This window comes from Gossypium raimondii, chromosome 7, assembly GCF_025698545.1.
Source record: "Gossypium raimondii isolate GPD5lz chromosome 7, ASM2569854v1, whole genome shotgun sequence".
Classification (NCBI taxonomy): Eukaryota; Viridiplantae; Streptophyta; class Magnoliopsida; order Malvales; family Malvaceae; genus Gossypium; species Gossypium raimondii.
Genome location: NC_068571.1, coordinates 44,948,622 through 44,959,025, shown reverse-complemented (window position 1 = coordinate 44,959,025; position 10,404 = coordinate 44,948,622). Strand labels below are relative to the sequence as shown.

The following is a 10,404-nucleotide window of genomic DNA, read 5'->3' as shown; positions in this document are numbered from 1 at the left end:
ATAACAGGTTCTCAGTATGTATCCGTCCTGAGATTTGATCAGCGACCCGTAACATGTCGGTTGCATTGTGCAGAAGAGATCTTGAACTCTCTTGATTGCGTCTGAAAATATTAACCCACTTTCAGACCGAAATAATGAATAAATTGTAAAAAAAAAAAAAAAAGATAATGATCTAGTCAGGAGAAGTGGAAAATTGAGGTAACTGTTCGTGCAGTTTTTAGAAGCATGGAAGTGGGAGTAGTGGATTAGTCATGGATATAATTTTATTTTTATAGAAAAAATATTATTAATATAACCTTGTATAATAAGTAGCATGAATGTCAACTGTTGTGGTGTAATAATAGAGGGCTCCCATTGAAATCAGATCTAGAATGATACTCTCTATTCCTCTCCTTATCAAATAAAGAAATAGCATGAGACTTAGAGACCATATATTTGGCTATTGTCCTTATTCTAAGGAACTATGGGGGTGAATTGAGTGTGGTTTATCACACTTGGCAGGAGGTTTTGGAGTGGATTCAGAGGAAAGGAAAGGGTAAGGCCTTGATTTCAATTAACATTTCCATCCAAGTAATTGCGTTTGACTTTAATGAAATATGGTGCTAAACATAATCTCCAAATTAGGATAGAAATATTAGATTTGGATTTTGCCCCACAAGTTCCAAGGACATATGACTAACCTCAAATAGACTATTGGAGTTACAAGTTCGAAAAAGCGATGCCTTTGACAATTAAATACTCGATTAAAGGTAGATTTAAAACTCTAAGAAAACAAAAAATAAAACATCCACCAAAGTAGCTTTTGTAGTGGAGGATGATTTAGAAAACTACGACCAACACAGGCTACGACAACATCTCAAACTCCATTAGCATACGGACCTAATCATTGAAAAGATCAGCTTAAAGAAAATCAAAATCAAGTGCTCATTCGTAGACAAATCATCAAACATTTCTAAACAAAACTGAATCTTCAAACATTCCATTTATTTCTCACATGTCACAACAATTTAAATTTTATTGGATGAAAATTTTAAGCTTCGAAAGTTAAAAGAGTTAACCGTGGCAGTTAAGCACCAGATATAAATGGGAAATTTATTGGGTGCATTGGAGCAGCACAAGTCGAGCTTTTTCCTGAATGAGACTCCACAAATCCTTCAAATGATGCTCTTGGGTGAGAGTAGCTCCAACGACACATCGGATGGCGAAAATTCCAGCCACCACTCCCTGTGTCATGAAAGCTCGCCCACTTGAATTTATAGCATCTAGCAGTTTCCGGTTCAGTTCTCTGCCGTCTACCCCATGTTTTGGCTTAAGCCTGAAGAAAACCAACACTATCCTCCTTGGAACCACAATCTCGAACCTCTCATCTTTAGCTACAAGTGCCTCGAATTGCTTAGCCAGCTCCACATCTGATCGAATGTGGCGCATGAGGTTTTCCACGCCATGCCGGCGGATCACTAACCAAAGCTTCAGTGCTCGAAACCGTCTGCTCAATGTGACTTGCCAATCTTTGTAGTCCACCACAACGTTGGATTTAGTTGCGTTGTTTTCCAGATATTCTGGATTAGATGACAATGAATCGATTAAGAAGCGCGGTTCCTTGAGCCACAAACAACAGCAATCCATGTTTGTGAGAAACCATTTATGTGGATTCATGCTGAGAGATGATGCGAGTTCGACTCCATCAAGGAAATGCCGGAACTCAGGGCAAATGCAAGCACTTCCTGCATGAGCTGCATCAATGTGAAGCCAAAGATTGTATTCATTGGCAACTTTGCCTAATTCTGCAATAGGATCCACTGCTCCGCAGGCTGTTGTCCCGATGGTTGCACATATGTACAATGGCACCAAGCCTGATTGGATATCATTTTCGATAGCAACACGAAGTAGTTGGGGTGGCATTGCAAACTCGGTGGCGAAAGATGTTTGAATGAATCGGAAATTTGATGGGGGTATGCCCACTAATTTGGCGGCCTTTTGAAAAGTGAAATGAGTTTGATCTGATGCATAAACCACCAGTTTGGTTATGTTGTCCCAACTACCACCAAGTTGTTTCAAGGCTTTGTCTCGAGCAGCAGCCAAAGTGCAAACGACAGCCTCACAGGTAGTACCATGAATGACACCACCGCCTGTTCCAGAGAACAAAAAAGAAGATGGTAACTTGAGCATTTTGGCCATCCAGTCAAGGACGATGGATTCAAGCTCGGTGGCAGCGGGAGACGAAATCCAGTTGAAACCAACCACATTAAAGGCGGAGCAAAGCATCTCTCCAAGGAATCCGGCAGTGCTAGAACTTGCTTGATAGTAGGCAAAGAAACTAGGACTTTGCCAATGGGTAAGGCCAGGTAAAATGCTGTCATTCACATCATTCAGTACATCCTCTAGTGAATCGGGGGAATAGGGAGCGGAATCGGGTAAGCTGGAAGACAAATACCCAGGCTCAACTTTGCTTTGAACTGGGTATTTCTCTATGTTTTTATAGTAGTCCGCAATGAAATCTATCACTGCTTTCGACTCTTCTCTGAAGCTCCCTATGTCTAGTGGAAGGAAGCTGTTTTCTGTGGCTCTACTCATTTTACAATACTACAAATTTTCTTCTCTCGATTCCACTGAATGCCCACTACCTCATCCACACCACATCTTTATATAGAAAAGAAAACACAGGCCACTCCATTTCATTTCAACCATTCAGTGACATGGAAGCTATGCTGTGTCCAATATCTATTTATTATAGATACACAAATATTTACTACCAATACTTGGAAAAAAATTTAAAAAGTCAGAATACACTACGGTTCGTCACATCCATTTTGTGCATAAAATGGATTTTTTTTAAATATTAAAAAATAGTTATGGTCGGAAATTAAAAACCACCGACAATCGATAGAGCGAGTTGGGAGTGGCAGTATAGCAATCATATTGCATCGTGGTTGATGTTTAAGAGACAATATATTAGCTAAAAATATGCTTATGTTTTACTGTGAATTTCTCTATTTTATAAATTAACTTTATTTTATAAATAATTTAAAACATTAAAGTAAAAATAGTGAAACAATCTATGAGATTTATATTAGAATGTTTTAGATTTACGATCAATCCATTTTTAATAATTTTATTTTTTACTAACATTTTGCTAAAAAACACAACACTTGGATGTTGTTATAAAATAAAATTATATTTAATTTAAAATTTTCATTTATATGTATATTTTATTAATAAATTAAATGAAATAATTTGTCAACATAATTTAAACACCAAAATTATATTTGTATTTTATCGACTACACTCTTTTTGTTGTAATGTAATGTTTTTAATTAATCATGACTCCATTTATAAATTTACGATAGAATATCTAATTAAAAATTTTAATAGTTTATTGAATTTATATCTTTAATTCTACTTATTAAATATATTTTATGTGGAATTTAAATATTTTATTAAAATAATATCTTATTTAAGATCACTTTTATTAAATAAAATATAATTAATAGACTTGCTTATATGAAATAGTTATAATTTTACTTAAAATTTGAGACAATAGATTGTTGGTTTAATAAATAATGTACTTCATAATTATAAATGTTATAGAAGATTAAAATAAAATATTAAAAGTCGGTTCTACTAAAATTTATTTGCTATAATGAAATATCGTTATAAAAATAATTAATTGTATTATAATTTTAATAATAAAATATTTGTATGATTACGATATATCAATATGTAAATATAGTAAAATAAATTACCAACAGAGTGATTGAATTTTTTATTTGTGTAGATTCAAAAATAGAAGGATTTATCCGATTCAATCTTAACTCGATTGACATGGGCATTGTTGTCAATGAAGGAGAATGTAGGTTCGAATATACTGAAGTGCATTAGCATCCTATTTATGAATTGGGGAGGGACTATAGTTAGTTCTAGACATTATCTTAATAAGAATATGATCAGATTATTAAGGAAAAATTTAAAGATTAAGATGAGAAAGTGAAAATTGAGAAGTAGGAGAACATTTATTTGTGTAGATATAATAACAAGCGAAGATTGGTGGCATGTTTAGAAAGGGTAAACTACATCATCAGTATCCAGTTTTAATAAATTTTCATTTTGATCATCAAAAAATAAAAATAAAAATTCAAATATAGCATTGTTGTTAAATAATTTTTTTATTTTACTATTAGATAGTTTTCTTGTTTTAGTCTTTTGTTGTTAATTTGGCTCACGATACTCATTTTAATCATCCAACTTTAGTAAGCTTTTATTTTGTCACTCATTTTATTTTTTTATATTTCTTTTAAGAATTGTTTTAGGTTTTTAATAAAAAAAAGGGAATCAAGGTTTTACAAGAAATATCACTTTTCTCATTTTAATTTCCATTTTAGAATAAATGTAAAAAGAAAAGAAAAGAAAGAAAACCTCAAGGAAAAAGTTGTTTTCACAAAGAAAAACCTAAATTTTTTATAAGGAATTGAGTTATATGGAAAACTTGGGTTTCATCTCTCAACTAAAGAACTCAATTCCCCATAAAACCCAAATTTTCCTTTCTTTAAGAAAAAATAAAATTAATTCTAAAAAAGAAAATAAATGAACAAAATGAAACTAAAGTTAAGTGACTAAAACAAGTAAATAGTAACATTGCTATTAGCCAAATTAATGAGAAGCGATTAAAGCAAAAAAATCTAATAGTGATGTTTTATTTGAAAACAAATATTATTTTTAATGACCAAAATGAAAACATACAAAAATTAGATGATTAATTATGAAATTTACCCTTTTAGGGAAAAAGGAGAACACCTATGAAGTACTGTCCGTGATTTTATAAAGCAATCACGGAGACACCTGCATCATTAAAAATTGAAGTTGGTGAACATTTATTTCTGTAAAAAGCGGACCTTCAATTATTTTTCCCACCTTAATGGGTGAATTGTTATTAGAATAGAGAAGAGTAGAAGGCAAATTTATTTTTGTCATAGCTGAATTAGATGTGCTCATGGGCCGGGCCGGGTCGGGCTCATTTCGGACCAGGCCCATAAAAAATTCGGCCCGGGTCCTAGGCTTGGACCTGTTCCAACCCGAAATATGGGCCTAAAATTTTGCCCAGGCTTAGCCCGGAAAAAAATCATAAGCCTGGGCCCGACATGGCCCGGCCCATTTTTTAATAAATATTAAAAATTTATTTTAAAAATTAAAAAAAGTATTTTAAAAATATTTTAAATTTTAAAAAATTTAAAAAAAGTATTTTAAAAATATTTTAAAATTAAAAAAATAAATATATTTATTATATCGGGTCGGGCCGGGCCCGGCCAAAAAAGTGGTGCCCGAGGCCCGGCCCGTTTTCTAAACGGGCCTCATTTTTTGCCCAAGCCCATATTTCGGGCCTATATTTTTACCCAAATCCTCCCATATTTCGAGCGGGCCGAGCCGCCCGGCCCATGAGCACCTCTAAGCTGAATGTCACCGCAACATGCATTCTGATTTCCACTATTGGCGTTTTGCTAATAAAAGTACACCATCATATTGTTAACACCTTTGCCGTTGAACCAACTTCATAGATAAAGTTTAGCCAATCCAACAATGGTGAAATAATTTCATTTTCTTTAATATTTTCTTTTATTTTTTACCTAGGAATTATTAGCGGGATATATTATATAATAGATTTAATGATTATTAACGTTTTGCATTGACAAAACAGTTCATTCAACACTAGATGGAAGAAAACAAAGAAACTTTTGTTGCTAAATTTTGGTTTCTTGATATGCCTTGCAAATGAAATTTGTTTTTTTTAATTTATAAAAGTTCTCATATCTCTTCATAAAGATATACCTATTTGGATAGTTACATCTATTAACAATAAACCAAACTATTTGAATAATTATAACTTTTATTAATAATAAAATAACTTAACTTTTAATAACAAGAGACGTATCTCATCACTTTTGAATAGTGACAATTTTTATTAAATAACCAAGTGTTATAACTTTTGTTATTGACAACTTGTCATTTGTAACTATTAGAACACTATATATATATATATATATATATATATATATATTGAAAACGATATATTTTTAAAATATTTTAGATTTTGATAATTTTGGAAATCAATTTCATAAATGAAAATGTTTTATGATTGAATCTTCACTTAGCGAAAACATGTTAAAGATAATTAAAATTGCATGGTAGACTCTACTTTGAACTGACTATATACTTTTTGATTAATCGAACACATCTCATACAAGTATTTCATTACCAGCCAATGCATAGTAACCAAGGACACTATTATGACCATGTGTCTATAACCTCTTTTCATTAGTGTTGTTAGAGTCAAGCCCCTAAACTCCTAAAAGCATACTCATATAAGTAGATCTCATTAAGAATATTCTTTTAATTTTAACACTCTAACATATTTGGGTTATGGGTCTATTAATAGTAAAATACTCATCCTTCCCTTGTCATTATAGATACTTAGCATTTTTTACCCTGGAATGATATATTATTTTATAATACTAGCAATCACATATTAATGATGTACTTTGTCTGGTTGAACTTAAAACTTGACATTAAACCAAGCGTTGAGTCGAATTTCCATCATGGTTGACTCAAATATTATGGGTTTGTATCTCATTCCTATATTTCCAAATTTCTAACATAGCTATGTTAATTTTTCATATAACATGGTGAAACTTCATATTTGTGTCTTGAAAGTTTACAAGACCGACATTCCTATCATGTTCAATAATTCGTTTGTAAAAAAATAGAATATCGGTAATGATAATATATCTCAAAGAAAAGAGCAATAAAAATAAAGAACACACAAAATTTTACGTGAAAACCCTTTCGGGAAAAAAATCACGGGCAGAAGAGAACAAAATTCACTATGTCAAATTCAAATGATTACAAGAGGAGTAGGCTATGTCTATTTATAGGCTTGTAAAACCATATTCTAATAGGAGTATAGTAAAATTGAAACACATTATTCTAATCAATATCAAATAGATGGAGTTTAATAATGTTTTAAAAACCTTATTCTAAAATAAAATAAGTGTAGTTCTATAGGATTTTACTTTTATTTTATTTTACCATGTATTTTATTTAAATAAGGATTTGGTTATTTAATTCTAACAATTCTTTCGCAAAAGAATGTAATCAATGATATCCTTTGTACATTTATCAATTTAAAATCAGCACTTTATCTTTTTTAATCATGATGATTTCATATTTATCTATTTTATTTATTTCTTGATATTCAAAAAATAGAAGGGATTATATGAAACTGTGATTCCACGTCATCCCTATCCCTTTCCAATAGAAGAATGGCAAATCATATTTTCTCTCCTGATTTTCAGCTTTTTTCTCTTGAAAAAATTCAAATCCAACTAAAAATCCTAAAAATCAGAATTAAAAATCTGATTTGTCATTCTCCTATTGGAAAGGGATAGGGATGACATAAAATCACAGTTTCATACAATCTTTTCTCAACCTTGATAAAACAAGATAATATATATATTTTTTCATGGTTAATATATAAGGTTAAAACTTTTATATATAAATACTCAAGTAAGATGCCATTATAGTCTGGTTTTAACGGGATTTCTTCTTATGCAAATGTCAACAATCTTGCTAAATATATGTTTGTGTTATGTAGCATCAAAATTTGGGTTTATTTTTAATATTTTCATCTCATTCTTCCAATTATTATCTATGATATAAAATCTCTCTTTTTAATTGAATTTCATAATTTATTTCATGTCATCTTAATCGTATTTAAGATATTATTTTGTTATATTAATTTTTTATAGAATATATATTTATAATTTGTGTTAAGTAAATTTTAACCTTTTAACATGCCTCTTTTATTTCTATTCATAAATTATTTTTTATACTCTCTATATATTTTGCTAGATCATGTAATAAAAGTCAAAATACAAATTTATTGATCACAAAAGAGATTATGGTGTCCCATGATGATTTATCCGGTTAGACAAAAAGTTGTAAGTATTAATGATGGAAACTCAAGCAGGAAGGTAGACTTTGACTTATCAAGATCTCGATTTATACATGAGGGAGGTTCTTCACTTGTCTTGAGATGCCACGTATTGCTCTATGATTAGAATATTGGAAAACAATGAGCATATCCTAATAGGTTTGGATATTGTGACGTTATGATGTGTACAATGACTCTTCAAATTGGATAGAGTGACCAATAAGTGAAATCTATTTGTTATAAAGATTTTATCAAACAATGTGTATACTTGCTAGTCAAAGAATTGACATAGCGAGAAATAGCCACCAAAAGTTCTCCCTAGAGGAGTCCAAGCAAAATATCTATAATATGTGAGGGATATTGACAAAGCGCCTACAAGGAATTTGATGGTGAGGATAACAAATTTCTGTTAACATTACAAAGCCCAGATATGGCAACTGGATGAGTGAATTAGTATGATTCCTTCACTTCCTATTGGGTTGGTTATTTGTTTGTGTCAAATTAAAAAGCACAAATTTGAATGTTAAATTATACTCTAGTCTTATTTTTAATTTTAGAAATTTAAACCCCTTACTTTTTGAATTTAAATATTTTGATCCAATTGTTATGATGGTTAATGTTTTTATTAAACTATTAAACATATTAGAGAGGGGAAACTGAAATTTAACCATCTTATAAAATGTAAAAAAGTGTAATTAGAAAGAAGGTATTTTGAACATTCGATTGTTGAATAAATTGTGTAGACAAAATGATAGAAAATAGGGAAGCTATATATATATATATATATAAACAAGAAACATAGCATTCAAAATCTGCAGGTAGGTAGCAGGAATTATTACATCCTTACCTCACCCAACTCCATCATTATTCAAAACAACTTAAAAAATTATATAAAAGTAAGCATCAACAAAAATAAATTCTTACTCAACCTTTAAATCTTTCTGACATTCTTTTATCTAATATCAAAATAAAACGTGACGCATATTATCCATCCGATTTTAGCCCAAAAACCACCCACGCCATTATTACACAATAATGATGGAATCTCAGATTTAAAAGGGTATTTCCCATCTGACGGTTGATTTGACCGCCCTCTTGAACAGCTGTGCAATTTTTTAGAAATATACGAAAATGTTATCCCCAACGAAACAGAAGTTACTGCACGGCTTCCCAAAACGGCCAAAAATTGAAAATTTCTACCATACGCTAAATTAAACCTACAACTCAGCCTAGCAGCAATATAATTAATCCCTCACGTTTTTATTTCAGGCTTTTTTTTTAATTAAAGTCACCCTAAAATTTTAATAAATTACAAAAATAACTTACTTTTTTAATTATGTAAATAAATGACTTGCAATAAATAGTAAAAAGTGATGAATCTAAAGTGAATGTATCAATACTAAAAAAATACTGATATTTCTCAATAATAAATAAATAATGGTGGTGAAACCTTCTAAATGGCGCCACCACCACAGAAGCAAAATTCATAGCAGCAGCCACATGTGCCTTGAGAAGGGTTCTAGACAAGCTTAGTTTTACACAAGGCCGACCTACAAGTGTTAATTGTGACAACAACTCAACAATTAAGCTTGCCAAAAATCTAGTGATGCATGGGCGCAACAAGCACATTGATGTGCGCTTTCGTTTCCTCCGTCAGCTCACACAAGATGGTACAATACAATTGGTTCATTGCAGCACCCAGGAGATGTGATGACAAAGCCTTTGATGCTTGAAGCATTTGTGAAGCTGCACCAGCTAATGGGAGTGTGCTTGTTGCTAGAGATCATCTTAAGGGAGGATGTTTATAGATATATCAGTATATTTACTAAGTTAAGTAGTTGAGATGTGATTAATAAATCCCCATTATTAAGGGATACTTGGTTAACTTTTGAATTGTTGTTACCTTATGATTAGGAAGCTATTTTGTGGTTACAAATTTTTAGAGTTTTTTCCGTTTTATTTTGTAAAAACTATATATTAGCTGTTTTCTCATTGGCAATAAAGGTATGAGAAATAGTTATTTTCATCTAAAAAACACTTCTATTCTCTTCAATAAAAACATATAATGTTTATTTGAATTAAAAATTATGACAAATATAATATAAATTAAGACTTAACATAAACATACAAATTATTTTCTAAAATAATGATAAAATTATGCAAAACTTCAACCATATATGAAAACGTTTGCATAGATGAATATGTTAAATATATATATAAATGAATTATTACCGTCTAAAATATTATATATAAGTTATATATATATATATATATATATATATATTGCTCAGTAGCGGTGTCAACTTTCGAGTTGATTATCGCCCGCCTTTTTCCTCTCCTATCAATCATTTCTTACTTTCTTTTCTCAATTATTACACACGTTTCTCTTTTTTCAGTTTGCAGATCTATTTTGTGGGTATCTT

At 30.9% G+C, this 10,404-nt stretch overlaps 1 protein-coding gene across 1 annotated transcript; it reads right to left on the bottom strand.

Moving 5' to 3' along the window:
• Window positions 1-949: 949 nt before the first annotated feature.
• LOC105788558 (tyrosine decarboxylase 1) lies at window positions 950-2,695 on the bottom strand. The gene has a single exon (XM_012615507.2). It carries the CDS (start codon window positions 2,572-2,574, stop codon window positions 1,093-1,095), a length of 1,482 nt encoding a protein of 493 aa, XP_012470961.1. The 5' UTR covers window positions 2,575-2,695; the 3' UTR covers window positions 950-1,092.
• Between the last annotated feature and the right edge of the window lie 7,709 nt (window positions 2,696-10,404).